At 28.9% G+C, this 18,900-nt stretch overlaps 2 protein-coding genes across 2 annotated transcripts; one reads left to right on the top strand and one right to left on the bottom strand.

Annotated features, from left to right (window-relative positions):
- The first annotated feature begins 7,894 nt into the window (after positions 1-7,894).
- On the top strand, positions 7,895-10,693 carry LOC8263239 (GDSL esterase/lipase At1g33811). The gene is made up of 5 exons (XM_002526365.3): positions 7,895-8,502; positions 8,906-9,030; positions 9,327-9,575; positions 9,673-9,931; positions 10,326-10,693. The coding sequence occupies exons 1-5, from the start codon at positions 8,253-8,255 to the stop codon at positions 10,541-10,543; spliced, it is 1,101 nt and encodes a 366-aa protein (XP_002526411.2). The 5' UTR covers positions 7,895-8,252; the 3' UTR covers positions 10,544-10,693.
- Positions 10,694-14,906: 4,213 nt separating this feature from the next.
- Positions 14,907-18,198, bottom strand: LOC8263240 (GDSL esterase/lipase At1g71691). Its single transcript, XM_015723700.2, has 5 exons — positions 17,815-18,198; positions 16,779-16,900; positions 15,986-16,225; positions 15,596-15,845; positions 14,907-15,394 (listed from the first exon to the last, which is right to left on the bottom strand). The coding sequence occupies exons 1-5, from the start codon at positions 18,098-18,100 to the stop codon at positions 15,159-15,161; spliced, it is 1,134 nt and encodes a 377-aa protein (XP_015579186.1). The 5' UTR covers positions 18,101-18,198; the 3' UTR covers positions 14,907-15,158.
- Between the last annotated feature and the right edge of the window lie 702 nt (positions 18,199-18,900).

Raw genomic sequence — 18,900 nt, 5'->3', positions numbered from 1 at the left:
CCCACTTAAAGATAAAACTATATCTTATAAGATAAAATTAGGACTAAATACTAAATAATTAGTGAACTTTCAACTTTTTTTTCACTTTTAACTAATTGTTTCAAAAGTTGCATTTAAACACCCAAGCTTTTCATTTGTTTTTTTCAGTTTCACTATTCCGACAGTGTTTTTTCAAATCCACTAGTGAGAATTGCTTATGTGGCAGTCGGATCTTAAGACAAAGAATTACTTCGATGAGTCAACAAATAACTAAGCTAAAAAGAAGAATTGCTTCGATGAGTCAACAAATAACTAAGCTGACTCATAAAAAATGATGTGTTTTACTAATTATGAGAAGGAAAAAGATAAATTGAGGCAGACAACAACTCCAAAATTGAAATCCTTTTGTCGCTGCTAGGAACAGTTTTAGGTTGTGGGAATTCCATCGAACGCGAGGTAAAGATGAGTCGAGTAAGGACACTGTATCTTCGATGCCTAGGGAGTTTTGCAGACATGAACACTGTTTGATGATGACATCATTTACGCTTAAAAACCCAGGTCAAAGGTTTCATTGTTGTCGATTGAGGCAAAAGGTTTACTAATTACTTATGCAAATCTTGACATGTGAATTTGCAATATATAATTCTTTGTATGATTTTCTTGTCCTTTTTATCTAGCTTGGAGATTGCAAACACTTTGAATGGATCAAAGAACCTTATTATGGGAAAGTGAGGGAAGTCTTGCTCAAGATAATAAACTAGAAACTATTGTTAAAGGAAAAACTGAAAACTGAAGATGCTATCAATGGTGTTCTTCAACAGAAGATATAGATAAGCTGAAATTCATGGATTGTCAAGTGAATTGTATAGTATGAATGAGGTGAAAGCGGCTTTGGAGGTGGATAAAAATAAATTAATGGTGGAAAAAGAAGGAACTAAAAAGGATCCTTTGTATGGGAAGATTCTTGATTTTGACATTATTATTTGTATTCATATATTTGCTAGTTGGAAGGAAATAAAGAAATGTGAACAATGTATTAATGCATTCTTATGAGTAATAAAAAGTTGGTGTTTCTCATGTAAATCTGTTGCTAAATTCTTTACCAGAATTGTTCAATTATTAATGATTTATACAAAAAGCCAATACTTGGAATATCGCTTTGATAAGGATTGTCTAATTACAATGCTTTAAGCTAGGCCTACCAAAAAAAAGCATATAGAATTGCACAAAATCACAGTATTTGCTTTCCATCCATATGACCTAGGCTAATATAGTAAAATGAAGTCATTAAATGTTTTTCAAAATGAAGTTAGTCATGGGTAAATCTTATGTAGGCCATTGATCATTGGATATTTGGTCCTCCTAGATTACACTATTTTGTAGCCACTAATCTTTGACTTCCCAGGTTCACTTCATTAACTTGTGTAGAAAACAATTATCTATTATTTCTGCTAGCTGATGGTTGGTCATTCATGTGCATTTGCCCTTCAAAACCTAAGAGAATTCTACACCCAGCTAAGTATCCCCTTCCTAAAGGAACTAAACATAATGTAGAACCTCTAGAAACATGGTTTACTAGCAACATCTAATTCGGTCTTCAACCCAAATCTTTATCTTTGTCCATTTTTTCAGCTCAGCTTAATAGGACTTCAACTTTGCATAATGTTATTCAAATGATTCTCTGAGTTTGTTTAGAGACTTCCACTTGGCTCTATAATAGGTCATGAGGGATACCGAGACATCATAAGTTAATTGTACATCCTCCTTCATCAGCTTAGCAGAATAGTTTGAGTTCCTCTTAAATATACCTAGGGACTCCTTAATCAGCCATTCACTTGTTGCTTGTCTATTGGTTGGTGCTCTAGGATAGTTATGCTCATCAATATAGGTTTTAATCACAAAGGTGTCTTCATCTTATAGCTTACTTCCATACATCCTCTAATTAAAACCATCAATACACCTTCCATCCAGTTTCTCTCTATCACTTCTATTTTATGTAATGTTATGTCCATTGAAAATGATCTAAGTTCGATTGGTATATTTGCACTTATTGGCATCTTTGAATCTTAACTCTATTCCCGGTATTGAATTCTTATAGTCACAGTTAGGGGCATATACACATTTACTTTCACTTTTCTAAACCTATATGGACTTAGATCTCCTTCTTTACTAGACACTATAGAAATCATTGAATCATCAGAGCTAGCATATTCACTTTTATACCCACTTTCTTCTTGCTTTATCTCCTAAATTGGAGTTGCTAACTTAGGTTGTGGAGGTTTTGTAATTACTGCAACTCCCTTATTAATTCTTCTTTTACTAGCTCTAACCTTCTTTTTTCTGGTAGCTAGGATCCTTTTCCATATACTGGTTGTTTGGTTGCCATCATTATCAGATTTAACTTCGTGTATCCTTGCCCATCTCAAATTCCTTCTAACTTAAATGTGCTCTTCATCATCAGAGCTGAAAACACCATCATCCATTGCCATCATCAATATCAAATACTTTAACACGATGATAGTTTAGGTCTTCTTTACTTTCATTGCCATGCCCTTCTTGCATATCATTCTCTATATTCACATGCAAATCACCCCTTATTCTAGAAGCCTTAATAATATCCTCTAAGTGAACTCCATCATTATTCTTAATAAAACTTGCTTTCATAACTTCACCATCCCCTTTATTCTTAATTTTATCTCTTTCCACATCAACTGTATTATTACCAATATACTGAACTACTAACTCAGCTTCACAGTACACTGACAAATAACCATTCCTAATACAACTTAGCATATTCATAACACCCCTATCATCATGAAAGAAACAATACCCAACACCATTTGTGTCCATATAAGCAATCTTTAATATCTTAGCATAGTCTAAATCTTGCAAATAAAACTTAATATCAAAATAGCCCATCCTATCTATGTCTAAACCCTTCATATTTTCAATCTCTCTCCTAACATATTCAATATCCATGTCATTCTGAGTAAAAACCCTTCCATGGTGAATTTCAATATCGAACTGATCCATGTTGCATTATCACATAAACTATATTAAGGCATGCAACTAACTATTATTTTACAAATAATTTTATTAAAATATTTTTAATCCAGAATTTCAAAAATCCAGTTACTTGGTTTCATTAATAGAAAATAAATTTAAAAATGCAAGTAACATGGATCGTACCTGTGGTTGTCAGCAATGGAATGTCAGATTTGAATCCAACAACTACCACAATACCTACATAAACCCTAGCTTTTGATCCAACAATTACCACTATACCAACAAAACCCTAAGCTTCAATCGAACGACTAATGTTACCTTAGGGAACCATAACAACATTTTCACTCGAGTGCAAATAAGCTCCCACTTTTCAGTTTCAACTTTTCTATGTATTTGTTGAAGTTAGGGTTCAATAGAAATCATGTAATTTGTTTATGTTTTCAGTTCAAAATACACCGTTTTAATGAGTCAACTTAGTTATTTGCTGACTCATAAAAGCAATTCTCTTTTTTAGGTTCGACTGCCCCATAAGCAACTCTCACTGGTTAATTTGAAATACCGCCAGAGTAGTGAAATTGGATAAATTAGAAGCTTGGGTATTTAAATACAACTTTTGAAACGATTAGTTAAAAATGAGAAATTGAAAGTTCAGGAATTATTTGGTAACTAAATCAAAAAGTTAATGCACAAAAGCTTTATAACAATGCACATATGCTATAGATCAGGTAAAATAAAACAAAAGTTGGACTAAGCTTACAAGCCATATTGGGCTCTAACAATAAAAAAAAATGAAAATTAATATATTAAAATCAATAAAAAAATATTATTTTTACTATATTAATTTTTTTAAAAATTTTAACACAATAAAAATGGAAATTAAAAAAAACTATAAATCTTATAAAAAATATAGGTACTTTTTTATTTTTTCAAAAACAATAGTATTACAGTAGTTTATTGGCTTTATTCAGGAGAATATGTAAATGGTATATGTTAATTTTATCATTTTGTGATATAGAATATTAATATATTATTATTAAATTTGAAATTAATTTTTTAAATATAAATTAGTATAATAAATTAAATAACTTATTATAATATAAACAATACATATTAAAGAAATACTCTTTTTAGTAAATATCAATTATTTAATTTGAGAAATTATAATTATAAAATTACTTGAGTATTATAAATACAATAATTATACAGTTAGCATGTATAATATGGAAAGAATTTAATTATTTTTTTTCAAAAAATTAAATTTATGACCTGATATATATGACTTATTGTCTACATGTTGTATCAAATCAAAGTAACTTGATATATAACCACCTGTTGAATCTATATATATATATATGTTAATTTTTTATATCTAAATTTTTTAATATGTATATTTAATTTTTAACATATAAATTTTTGTTTTGACATGTGTATTTATTCTTTATGCATGGGATTCAAATTTATGTGCAATTTTATAATTTATTTATTAATTCATTGATTCATAAGTTATCTTCCTACTTAAACACTGACTCTAATCCTAAAAAATAATATAATTAATTATATTTTAATATTATATCAACTGATAAATAGTTTTCTAATAAGATAATACTACTAATTCTATTTTAAGAAATAACATATTAATTATATTTTAATATTATATTAACTAATATATTAGTTTTGTAATTAGATAACAATTTTAATTTTAGAAAATAACCTATTAAATCATATTTTTAATATTATATTCAATAATAAATTTATTTTTAATTATATAATAAATTTAATTTTAAAAAATAATAATATCAATTATATTGATAGTATTAATTTATAGAATATTAAAATTAATTCATAAATATTTTTAAAATAATTTTATATTATTGTATTAATAAAATTAAAATCTTTTTAAAAAATTTAAATATAGTTAGTTTGTTATTACTTTTTAAAATATGATAGATTATTATCAAATATTAAAAAAATTTAAATTATATTTATCAATTTAATGTTATAATCGAAATAATAATAGCACCGTGCATCGCACGGATCACTACTAGTATGTATTAAAGTTAAGATGGATTGTGTCATTTTGTCCAAAGGCAAATGACACTTAATAGAAGGGAATGTACCAATGTTCGAGTCATGACTTTGTTTTTATCCTTTTTTGTCCTTTTTACACAGAAATCAATCTTGACCGGCCAATACCTAGAGAATTAAGGTCCTTTCATGTTTACCTAATTGTTCATCCTCTAATTTGCAGAGGCGGGTCATCCCAAATCAAGAGTAAAGCTTAAATCTGCAAGCTTGTTTACTATTTATTACCCTCACGTGCTTCACCTTCAGTTCAAACACCAGCATTTCCTCAAGGAGAGCACCATGGAGTCGTTGAGATGCTCCTTGCTTAAGCAACAGCCACAGGACATGAAACAACCAGAGAGTCCACTTCCAGTACCAGCTGCTGAATTTCACTTGCAAGACGGCCCAAGGTTCTGCAATAACAAAAGAACAAGTTTACCTGCACTATCTCTCAGCAAGCTTCTCCACCAGCCAATCCCTGATTGCCCCTCCTCTTTGTTAGAGTACAAACAAATTAATCCTATTTATAATACTAGTTTGCAACCATTTTTTAATACATATGCTCTTTTCACTTTGCAATTTGGAATCATAATTGTAAGCATGTTATTGGGCTATGTAATCATCATATATATATGCTATAAAATATTATTTAAAATTTAATTATTAATTTGATACATTATTTTCTATTTTTTTATTTTTATTCATTTATTAATTTTAGTTCATCTAATGAATTTTAATGGCTAAAATTGAAAACGTAGCATTTAAGGTGTTTGTTTTTTTTATGTTTTTTATTTATTTTTTCAAATAAAAAAATAAAATGTGTTTGTTAAAATTGCTTTTTTTTTTAAAAAAATTATTTAAACAATATTTAAAAAATAGAATCTATTTTCAATAAACCACTAAATGTTTGTTTTATATTTTTTCTATTTTTTTCCTTAATGTTTTTCATTCTTATTGGCTTTTCACTTTTCAATATCCACAATTTATCTCTTTTCTATTTTTTCTCTCTCATTACATTTCTACATGAAATTAAATAAGAAATTATTTAAAAAAAAAACTAAAAAGCATTAATCATTTCTTAGTTTCTTTTTATAAATAAAAAAAATAAAGTGATGGATAAAATTAAACTTAAATGAAAAAGTTATTAATAAAATATAAGTAAAATGAATATTTAGATATCTAAATTTTAGTCTTTTAGCCATTTTAATATTTTGACGATTAATTTATCTTAACGAACACTTCAATTTTCCGTAAAATCTGATATAACATCTTAGCTTTATTAGAATTAGTTGAACCAAAGAAAATCCTCAAATTTAATGTAGAGTTATATAAACCATCAACTAATCCATAATGCATTTAAGCTCTATTTGGCATTAAGGTTGGAAAAGTGCTTTTCCAACTTAAATTTTTATTTTATATTATTTCTTAAATTTTGAAAATTATTTTTACAAGTAGGTAAATTTATATTTTTCCAAAAATCAGGTTTGAAAAAATAATTTATAAGAAATTAGAAACACCAAACAACAATTCCAAACACACCCTTAGTTACTTTAACCATCAATAAATCCATAATGCATATTTAGACACTTGAACTTTGATTATTTAGTCACTTTAACATGTTATCTTTTGATTGAACCTAATAAACATTAAAACTCTATTTTATAATCTCTTACATATTTTTAATTTCGATTTAACCTAACAGACATCTGAACTTTATTTTATGATAATATTAAAGTAGGCAAAATGCATCACCAAACATATGTACTTCTATGAAATAATCAACTAGCGCATCATACTTTATAATTTACCTATTAGACATTTATACTTGCTAAATTTGTAACATGTAAACACTTGAGTGCTGACTTGACATACGTGTAACTCACGCATACTCAAAAGATCATAAATAAAAAGCTGACGTAGTCAGCTTTATTATAATAAGAATCTAATTTTATCCTAATAGTTTTTCAAAATCTTTTTTGGTCCTTTTAATATCTTTTACTATTTTATAATTTACATAAAAAAAAATTTTAATCCTTATAATGTTTTTTAATATTTTATATTTTCTAAATTATTTTCTTAACACTTTGAACTTTCCAATATTATATTTGTTTACGTATAAATTTGAATAAAATGTGTTTATTATTAAACAAGTAAACAAACAAGTAAGAAATATTTTGTTATCCTATTTAGTTTTCTACAAATAAACTTATTATTCAAAATCCTACACCTAAATAAATATACTTTAAAAAAAAATTAAAAGGAAAAATGTTATTTTATAAAAATATAAAAATATTAGAAAACAATTATAGGGGTCATGGAATAAAAAATATATTTAGAGAGATCAAAAGATACATTGTAGAAAAAATGAGGATTAGATGAATTTTTATTACAATAACGATGACGTGCCTCTATTTTTTTTTTAACTTTTTGAGTCTACTGTGAATTATATATGTGCCAAGTCAGCACTCCGGTGTTTGTATATAGTTAATTTAGCAAGTAGAGGTATATATAATATATAAATAGTGAAGTATGAGGTGCTAGTTGATTATTTGGTACAAGTACAAGTGTTTAGCTATGCATTGTTTCATTAAAGTATCTACTCATAATACATATCGAAACATTGAATAATGAGTCATGTCAAAAAGTATTTAAATATAACAAAAAGAAAATTGAAGTATATATCAAGTTAAATCGAAAGTTAAGATGTCAAAATGACTAAATGAGTAAAGTTCAAAATATCCAAATATATATTTGTCCAAATTCTTTTTCTGCTTAATTTTAGTTGAAGGAGAAGGTGAGTTTGTTTTAGGCATCTTTACAATTTGCGTTGGGAGCAGCCATTAATTCTATGGATATACATGTAGAGGCACAGCAGTTGAGAGTTGGAAGGACGTTGGCCTATTATACATACGAATATACGTCACAAGATTGTTCCTCTCATCTTAACTGCAGTGCCAAAGGAACACATGACCCACAAATAAAAGTATTTCCCCACTTTCTTTTTTTGTGAACTCTTTATCATAATGTCCAATGGCTTAAAACCTGTATAGCACATGAACCCAATAATAGCAAAACCAACCCAATTAATGGTGAAGAAGAGGACTATAAAAATGCATCACGACCCAAGGGTACCTTCAGTCCATAACCAAAAAAAAAAAAAAAACACTTCGAAAAGGAGGGGTGAAGGTTCTTGCTAAAACAAAATGAGGAGCAAGAGTGAGTTGATTTTATTAGTTTTTTTAGTTATAATGTGGGTAACCCATAGGGCTAACACACAGCCACAAGAGTCACAGGTGCCCTGTTTCTTCATCTTTGGTGACTCATTGGTGGACAATGGTAACAATAACAGGATTGTTACACTTGCTAGGGCAAATTACAGGCCTTACGGTATAGACTTTCCTCAAGGCACCACCGGCAGGTTTACTAATGGTCGAACCTATGTCGATGCATTAGGTAATAATACAATTAAAATCATTATTATTGAATATTTGTTGAATAAAGCAAATACATTATGTTAAGTTGAAATTTATAAAATTACGAAATTTATTTGCAGATCTAAAGTTTATATGCTTTAAATGAAGTGAAAGTTAGTTTAAAATTCTACATAATCAAATTTGTGTGGAATTGATTATAGCTAAACTAAATTCTAATAAAATAAGTAGAATTTCTAAATGAATTCTTTCAATTTTATCATTTACATTTTACTTTTTTATTTTTATTTTTTTTTCTCAAATGAAACGAACTCTTTAATGAATTTCAACCAAACATATTATTGAACTTTACTTCTTTTGCCTTCATGATAATAACATACAGAGAAAGAAGATATCAACTAACAAATTACAATTGTTTTTTGCAGCTGAACTTCTGGGATTTCGGAATTTCATTCCACCATCTGCAAGAACAAGAGGCCCTGCAATTCTGAGGGGAGTGAATTATGCATCTGGAGCAGCTGGCATTAGGGATGAAACTGGAAACAATCTGGTACTAGTTCATCTTAACACTATCATATAATTGGAAATGCCCTATGTATGATTTTATATAATTAAGTAAGGTGATTCGAAATTGATAAATATATTTAGAAAAAAAATGTTCTTTTTTTGTCACAATTATAACAATATTAATTTTGTGCTTAATTTAGTGTTGAGATGAAACTATTTTAAAAGTGAGTGTCCGAATTTAAATATCACTGGACTCGTAAATTACTAATGTGATTCTAATAAATTTAATTATGTAGGGTCACATCCTATAGATATTTATACATGTTTTTATTTTGGCAGGGAGATCACACATCCATGAACCAACAAGTATCCAACTTTGCTAATACAGTGCAAGACATGAGGAGATTCTTCAGAAGGGATCCCAATTCACTCAATACCTATCTCAGCAAATGCATTTTCTACTCTGGAATGGGAAGTAATGACTACCTAAACAACTATTTCATGCCCAATTTCTACACCACTAGCTCTGATTTCACTACCAAAGCTTTTGCTGCTGCACTTCTTAAGGATTACAATCGTCAGCTAATGGTAATATTACTTCCACTTACCCATCAACTATTTTCATGTCCTTAATTCATGTTTACCTGGAAGACCTGATTTAGTGTTTTTAATGAATATTTTTCAGCAACTGTACGCTTTGGGGGCTCGCAAGGTGATAGTAACAGCAGTAGGGCCAATTGGGTGCATACCCTATCAGCTGGCAAGGTACAATGGCAACAGTAGTAGATGTAATGAAAATATAAACAAGGCCATCTCACTTTTCAATTCAGGACTCTTCAAGTTGGTTCAAAGTTTCAATAATGGCCAACTTCCTGGAGCTAAGTTTGTTTACCTTGATTCCTATACAAGTACCAATGATCTATATCTCAATGGCTCCTCTTATGGTAATTATCTATGCAACTTTCTACAATTTTGTTTTTCTTTTTATCTTTTCTAGCTGTGTCTTTCTAAAACATAGTCAGAAAAATCTGTAGATTACATAATAGGGTACCTCTTTCTCTATAAATCACTCACTATAAGGGTGATAACTCCTGCCAATGAATTACTCGGTTACAAAAATACCCAACTCTTCACGTTTTACACAAATGGGACGAGACCAATCAGGCTCGGCCTGATTAGTAGATTTTAAAGTTAATTTCTAGTAAAAGAAAACAAGTTGATTAAATGCTACGATACTATCTATTTGTTTAACAAATTATAGTATGAATTAATTTAAACTTAATTAAATTTATCATTAAGATGCATTGGAAAGTGATGAGATATTTTGTGTATGCACAGGATTTGAAGTGATAGACAAAGGATGCTGTGGAGTGGGAAGGAACAATGGCCAGATAACATGTCTTCCTCTTCAGCAGCCTTGCCAAGATCGAAGGAAATACTTATTTTGGGATGCCTTTCATCCAACTGAATTAGCAAATGTATTGCTCGCTAAATCAACCTACACAACACAATCATACACCTATCCCATTAACATACAACAACTGGCAATGTTATGAAGGGGAAATTCAACTCCTTAATCTAATTATGATTGTTTCTGCAAGAGGAGGGTTTTGATTAGTCCTTATTTCTTGTAATTTGTTTACTTTGATCTTTGTATGAGCTATTATTTCTAATGTAATGTGTGGGGTTCGATTCGTTATTTTATATATGGAGATGATGTATTCTTATTAGTATCATGAATAATATTATATCACGGAGTTAATTTTAAACAAAATACTGCGTGAATAAGTTAGATGAGAAGAAAGTTAGATTTTATGAACAAGAAAAATATCTATTGTGATAGCCTGACCTAGAGGACGGTTCGATGAAGGCGGGAAGTGGACGTCGGGGCAACGATAAAATGCCTAGACAATGAGTGTCTTCTGGCAGGCTTTTAGAATAGTAGCAACCTAGGGTACGGAGTTACATGAATGAATTGAATTACATATCAAAATAGGGTGAAGAATGATTGATAAAATATATGTAAAGAGTTGGAACTAATCAAATGAGATGTCATTTGGTTGTTTGGCTGTGGAGGTTTTAGGAACTCTAAAACTAAACGTGTTTGGTTCGAGGAAATTCCAGGATGGGTGACTTCTTGAAAGTTCTCGAATCCGCCAAGGGGACAAAAATATGAGACTAGTGAGGGCCAAAACAAACAATATTTCCTGTGATTTGATTCCGGGTCGTTACAGCTACCTTATATTTATGCAGGACACGAATGAATTAGATGGAAAAGAAAAATAGATTTCGACTTATTACTTTTTAATAGTTATTGAGATATGAAAAAAAGAAGATTTGGACTTTTATTATTAGTTTATAATTATTTATGATATTTCTAAAAAATAATAATAAATTAAATATTTTAAATTTTTTTATTAATTTTTTAATACTTTAAGATTATATTGGTTTCAAGAAAAGGATTTTATTAGTGTTTTAATATAAGAATATTTTAAAAATATTTATTAATTGGTTTTTAGTATTATGTAAATTAGTATTATAAATATAATCAATGTTATTATCATTTTAGGATTATAAATTATTGTATAATTAGAAAACTAACTTATTAATTAAAAAATTAAAAATATTACTATTTGAAATTAGAATCATTGTCTAATTATAAAACTAATTTATTAGTTAATATAATATTATAGATTTAATTAAAATATTATTTTTAGAATTAGAATTATTCTTTAATTATAAATATAATTTATTAGTTAATAAATTAATAAAAAAGTGATAAAACTATACATAAGCTTAGAGATGGCAAACGGGTGGATAGAGTCGGGTTCGGGTAAGATTGTTTTGGGTTTAAAATTATTTCGGATCCATATCTTCATGGATCCAGATAATTTCGGGTTTTGTTAGTTCCAAGTTTGGGTTGAGTCCAGTTTAGATTGGTTTGAGTTCGGATCTTTTTAGCCCTGGTTTTTTTTTTTTGCATAGGGATCATTACGAATTTGATTCAAGTCAGGTTTAGATAAAATCTAGTTCGAATTACTTCGAATTTCAAGTCAGTTTTCATATTAGTTTATCGAGTTTAGGTTAATTTTTGGATTAATTTATTTGATTTTATTTTTTGATCTCTAGAATCTTATCCAATAAATTTCTTTATATTTAATTTCCTTAAAGTTTTCTAGTTGAAGATTTGAAGTTTAAGTTTCTATATTATGGTGGACCATCTTCTACCTTATATCTGCATGATCGCCTCTTTGTTGAACTATTATTTTTATTTTTCTTGTATTTTTCTTTAAAAATTAAAAAAAAAAAAGAGAAGACACGTTTTATTAATTTTAAAAATAATTAACTTAATTATTTAATTTATTTATGAAAGTAATGTAAATTAAAATAATTTAATTTTAATATGGTATCAATATTAAAATTATTTAATTATCAATTCAGTTTCTTAACTTTTAACCTAATATTAATAATGTAATTTTTTTACTCAAAGTATAATTTTATTTTCAGTCTCAAATATTATTTTTCTTATAAATATAACATAAAATAATTTCATCTTTTTATAAAAAAATTTAAATGAAAATTAAACTAAGTTACAAGATTCTTAACTTCAATTACTTTATCGGATCACTTCTTAATATTTTTAATTTTTGATATTATATATATAAATTTCAAGTTAATTATTTTATTTAATGATTAACAATTTATAAGCAATAATTTTAAGAGATTAAAAATTTAGAGATAATATTAGAAAAAATATTTTTAAGATTCTAATTAGAAATAAAAAAATAAGTATTAAAACTAGTTTTACATAATAATTAAATGCTACCAAAATACTATTTTTATTTTAATTAAAAGGTATCTTGGATCATTTTGGGTTCGGATTTTTTTTTTCAGTCTTTTTACTGTTTTGGACTTGGATCACTCCAATTTTAGATCATTTCGGTCTCGGATTCTTCGGGTCCGAGTCATTTCAGTTTCTGATTATTTTGAGTTTGAGTCTTTAATTTTGTATTAAAATTTAGATTTAGGCGGATCGAGTTTTAGGTGAGTTGGGTCAAATTTCTGGATTCGGATAAGACTCTACCATCTTTATATAAGCTTAAATCTCATATATAAAAAATAATTAGATAAATTAATACAAAAATTTTATATGTTAAAATATAATAGCACATATCAAAATATTTTTATCTCTTAAAATATATATATATATATATATATATATATATTATTTCAAAGAATTAATAAAAAAAGTTTAGTGTTTTTAATTGTAGAATGTTTTTTAAAAAAATTAATTTTCTTTTTGCCTCTACTATTTTAAGGATTAATAAATGACAATTTCATCCCTAGGATTAAGAAAAATAATTTAATAATAAGATGTTCTTACCTAAGCTTGGTGTATACACCACAAATAATAGAAAGATGATATGTATGTATGGATGTTTTATACTTTGATATTTGATGATTGATCCATACTCCATCATTTAAAAATAATAAATATGTGTCAATTATCTATCAGTTTGGTGTATAGGTGGGAACATTCAACAAGCCTACCTTTGGTAATTAAGACAAAACATTTAGAGTTTGGGACAATTCATCTTTTCTTTTAATCCTTCTTGTTATAATCACTTTATAAGGAGTAACGGATTGAGTTTGAATTTAAATTCCACTAATTTTTAAATTTTTTTTATTTTATTGAGTCTTTTAATTTTTATTTTTTTCATTAAGCTTTTATACTTTTATTTTTACTTTTATTTCTTAATCAAAGAAAAAATAAATTTACAATAGCTCAATAAAACAAATAAATGCCTTATACAATATATATAAAAAGTCTTTAATAAAACTAAAACAAAACTGCAAGAGCTTAATAAAATAAATTAAGATTTTAAGCTCTTAATAAAATAAAATAGAAAGGTTCAGGAGCTTAATAATGAATTTTGCCAATAGTGGTATAAGTAATTCTAAAAGTACAATTAATGTCAAAAGAATCATATACTTTACACTTGTTATCAAATCTAGTATGTACTATTCAAATATTCAATTTTAGCATCAAACTTTAACATTGATTTCGATTTTAACATCCGGTGAAGTTATCAACAAAATTTGTTGACGTGGCATGAACTCCGGCAATAACAATAAAAATGAGGAATTGAGTCAGCACCCTCACTATTAAAATATTATCATTTAAACACATAAAAATTAATAAAACTTTAAAGTTAATAAAAGAAAAAAATATAATTTATATACTTAAATAATAATATTTTAGTAATGGAACGAATCAACAACTCTACGTTGACTCAGTTCTTTTTTATTATTGTCGGAGGTCATGCCAAGCTAGCATATTTGACAGATAATTTTATTAAATGCTATAATTGAAATCACTGTCAAAGTATGGTGTTGAAATTAAAAAATTAAAACTACGTGCTAGATCTGATAATAAATGTAAAATTCAGGATTTTTTTAGCAATTAAGTCTTTTTACAATTAAGTTCTTAAAGTCCCTTTATATATAATCAAGTCCTAAAATTTCTAAACTATGAATCCTGTTTATCAGTAAAAACTGAATTCCGTCAGTCAATAGCAACTGTCAGTCACATGTTCCTAATATTAACATTACATAGAAATTTTTGATCAGATTTACTTTTGTTCAGGATTTAGAAAATAGCATTATTTCATTCCATTCCATTCCATTCTTTTAATATTTAGAAAGCATGATTTTCTTAAGTATTTTTCATCTTTCCACATTGACAGGTTTAGACTTCCATATTTATGGTTTGGTTGCAATACACAGGAAGTAGCCAAGAACTTTCCATTTGCCAATATTGACAGGTCAACAAGCTTTTACCAGCGAAACGGGGTTAGCATTCCCCTGTTCTTACCTTACCTCACTCAGAATCTGATAATTAAAACTATAAAATTGATGAAGCATCCAAACAACAGATTAAAATCAGGCTTTAAAATAGCAATACCTTTCATCACTCAATCATCAAAACTAAATCAAAGTATAGTTGCAGCAAAGGTAGCAATACACCAAAACAACTGCTCTTTGATTTCCATATAATCATATATATATATATATATAGTACTACTCTCTGGTCTTTTTCCTCTAGTTAGCTGAAGATCAGCTGTAACAAAGTACAGATTGGCATGATTGGCTAAGTTTCAATTTCCATTATTAGTTTGTCTCTAAATCAAGATTGGCAAGCTGCTCTATGTTCATAGGATACACAATGCTGGTATCTCCATTGAATGCCCTTTTTCCCATCAGGATGTTAACAGCTTCAGTTGGGTGGAATGCATCCCAGAAGATGTATTGTTCCCTGTTCGGACAGGGTGTTTGGAATGGTAGGCATGTTACCTGTCCTCTATTCCTGCCTATGCCACAGCATCCTCGATTTATTACACTAAATCCTGCATATATTTCATAATGCAGCCAATGGTTAATTACAAGTTTTTTCACAACTCCTGAAACCCAGCCTGACCATCGACCCGGTAAAGCCAAAGAATCTAAGGTCAGACGGTGTTCAACTGGAATACAAATTGCCCCTGTAACAAACTTGATGTATGGATTTCTTAATTACTGACAGGTACTATAACAAAGCAGTTACATACCATATGCTGGAGCGTTGGTGAGGATATCTCGAAACATTCGAGCAACATCAAGGAAGATGAATTTTGCACCTGGTAGATTGTTGTTGAAGTTGTTCATCATTGTCTTAACATTTTCATTGAAAGGCATGACTAGTTGATTAACCTCTTCAGAGCAAAGTCCTGCAGGGCTTTGAGCAAGGATGCTTGGAATGCACCCCATTACTCCTAATCCTGCTAGTATGAATTTCCTTGCTCCAAGATTGTAAAGGGTCTGTCCATATTTTCATCACATAAACAAAAAATAAGACTTGGTTTTAATTATTTAGAGATTGCATAATGTGCATGCTCTATAAAGGTCAACAATATTTTGACCCAACACAGACAGAAGAAAAGGTAGGAATGGAAAATTACGTTGAGTTGCTGAGTGTATTGTTGCACCAAAAGATTGGCATATTGCGGTCCATTGTATTGATTCTTGGTAGGGTAGTTGGGCATGAGATAGTTATTAAGGTAGTCATTGCTACCCATACCCACAAAGAACATGCTCTTTCCAATAGCCCTAGCTACATCAACTGCCCCAAGATTATCTGTGATCTGATCAAGTGTGTTCTGGAAGTTGCGTATCTGTTGGTTGAATGGTATGCGACCCACCTGATTAATGCAAAAAAAAAAAAAATATATATATATATATATATATGTATTAGCCAATAATAAATGCATAGTAATGAATGCACAGTTACTTTGGTCATTTTCTTGGCCTTAGGTTGTGGCCAGCTAGACATCTTCATTTGCTTCTTCTTCTTGTGATGGGAATGAATGTAAAAGGGTCATTCAAATATTAATTACGCCTGTCTGCCACAGTACACAATGTTGAATTGCATTTAAGACAACAACTGCTGTAAGTGCACATGAAGTTGTTGCAGTAGATCAAGAGAAATGCTACTACTTAATTGGGAGGATTAAATTACATAAATACAATAATGGAGCATAAAATTTCTTTAATCCTGTTCCAAGTGCAACCTAGGGAAAGGATAGGCCCATCAAATTTATAGTTTTTTGAGTTAAATAGGCTCTGATAAAGGTTCGAATTCGAGACTTAATTAGTCCTGAAAACGACTTCTAAGTCAATCGAGCCAAAGCTGAGGTAACATATATAAGTCTGATCGATTACAAAGTTTTAATAAGAGAATGGTTTGGTGCTTACAAAATTTCTGCCAGTGATATCAAGGATTCCAGCAGCAGCAGAGGCATAGTTCACTCCATGAAGCACATCATCTCCGGATGCCTCAGAATATGCAGGAATCAGAGGAAGTCCTAGCATTTCAGCTGCATATATGCATGCACAGTTTTTAAACCCAAATAAAGATAAATCTACTATTGCCATATATTAACAAAGATTTCAGATCAAAATATTAAGTGCGCAATTCCTATCATATGAATCCATAATGTTTGTTCTTCCTTCTTAAAAATGTAACTTTGCGTTGAAGGTTGCCTGTCATCATTGCAGATCACATGCACTAACAAATAAGAATTTCTTTTTAGTTTTTTGCTTAGTTTTTTTATCTAAAAGCCTCCTATGGATGCCTTTATTTAAGCTTTAAAAAGGAATCAAAGTATTGGGAAAAAAATAGAAAATATAGGGGAAAAAAACAAAAAGGACCCAAAAAGCTACATCAGATGCAAAGATGAAATAAAACTGAGGTAAAAAGTGAACTTTCCTGCATAAAAATAGAAAAAAAAGCTCTTAGTTGACACAAGTAGTTATACTTTAGATTTGTTGATAATTTTTATTATTTTTAAAATTAGATTATAAATGAAAAAAACATTTTCTTTTCTGTCTTTTTAATTTAAGAAAATAAATTTATTTGGCAATAAATAAATAAAATTTCAAAGTGGAGTCTCCTAGTTGATGTTTTAAGGGGGAAAAATAAAGGTAGGACAAAGATGTTCTATTTCATTAGATACTGAACCACCTAAAAAGGAATTGGTAATAAAATTAAGAAAAGAAAAGTGCAGGTTTAGGTGGCAAAATTCCCTTTCAAATAGATTTCTTTCAGGGTCCATGAAAAGGACATAGACAAGATGTTAAATCAAGGTTTCCTAGTTGCTAACTCTTTGTTCAAAGCTTGCATGCAAACTAAAATGCATAGAATAATAATAATAATAATAATGATATAAATAAATAGAGGGCCAAAAACAAAGATTGAGAGAGAGAGAGAGAGAGGGAGAGAGAGATAAACCTATTTGATCAACCATGGTGTAACCATTAGAGAAACGACCAGTAGGGCCACCATTGAAATCAATACCATAAGGAAAATAATTAGCCTTAGCAAAAGAAGGAAGATTGTTATTATTCCCATTATCGATAAGAGAATCTCCAAATATAAACATAGCAGGCACCATTTCTCTTCTTCTAAATCCTCCTACTGGCCCAAATGGATCTACATTTTGCCCTAACCCTACTTCCATGATCAAAACCATCACCAACGACACCACCAGCCATGAAAACTTCATCAAGGCAGCCATTGGAAACCAAAAGAGAGAAATGGGGTAGTGAAGATAAATAATGATGATGATGTGGAGGAGGAGGATCAAGTTGTGGTGTGTGACTGTGAAAAAGGGGAATTAGGGTTTTAATAGAGAGGAGAGGTTAAGGTGGGTAGTTGAGTTGAAGTAAATGCAGTCATCTGTTCTCTCCATTGCAGTAATTACACTGATCATCTGTTGTATGCACTTGTGCTAACCCAAGAACAAGGCAAAGATAAAATAAAAAAGCCTTATTTTTCTTGCAAAAACATTAAATAAACATTGAATTTGCATGATCTCTTGAAATTTTCCAGACTTTCATTCTTTTCCCATTTTTAGCCCGCCAATGCCACCATTAATGGGTCTTAGTGAAGATGGGGAACTCTCTAGCCAATCTTGAATTAATTCCATTTCTTGTTTAGTCGGCGGACACATGTTAATGTTATCTTCTAACTTCTTTTCCTCTTCTAAACAATAATGGATGATATAATATATAAGGAAAATTGTTAAGTACTCTTGAGGTAATTGTGAATTTTCTATTTTTAATGTTGATATGAGCTAAATTTTTGAATATTCATAATCTTTTTAGGAGAAACATACCAAAAGAATTAAAATAAGTTTCATGAAAAAGATTTATTTTTAATGATTCTTAACCAAATTACATAGCGATAAATTATAATTATGCGAGAAATACACATTAAGTTGCATATCAACTTTATTTCGTCACTATTTTTATAAAAAAATAAAAACAAATTCAGTTTTCAAAAAATAAATAAAAATACCCCACGAAAAAACACACC

The sequence above is a fragment of the Ricinus communis genome, chromosome 2 (genome assembly GCF_019578655.1).
Source record: "Ricinus communis isolate WT05 ecotype wild-type chromosome 2, ASM1957865v1, whole genome shotgun sequence".
Classification (NCBI taxonomy): Eukaryota; Viridiplantae; Streptophyta; class Magnoliopsida; order Malpighiales; family Euphorbiaceae; genus Ricinus; species Ricinus communis.
This window is presented reverse-complemented; position numbering and strand designations above follow the sequence as displayed.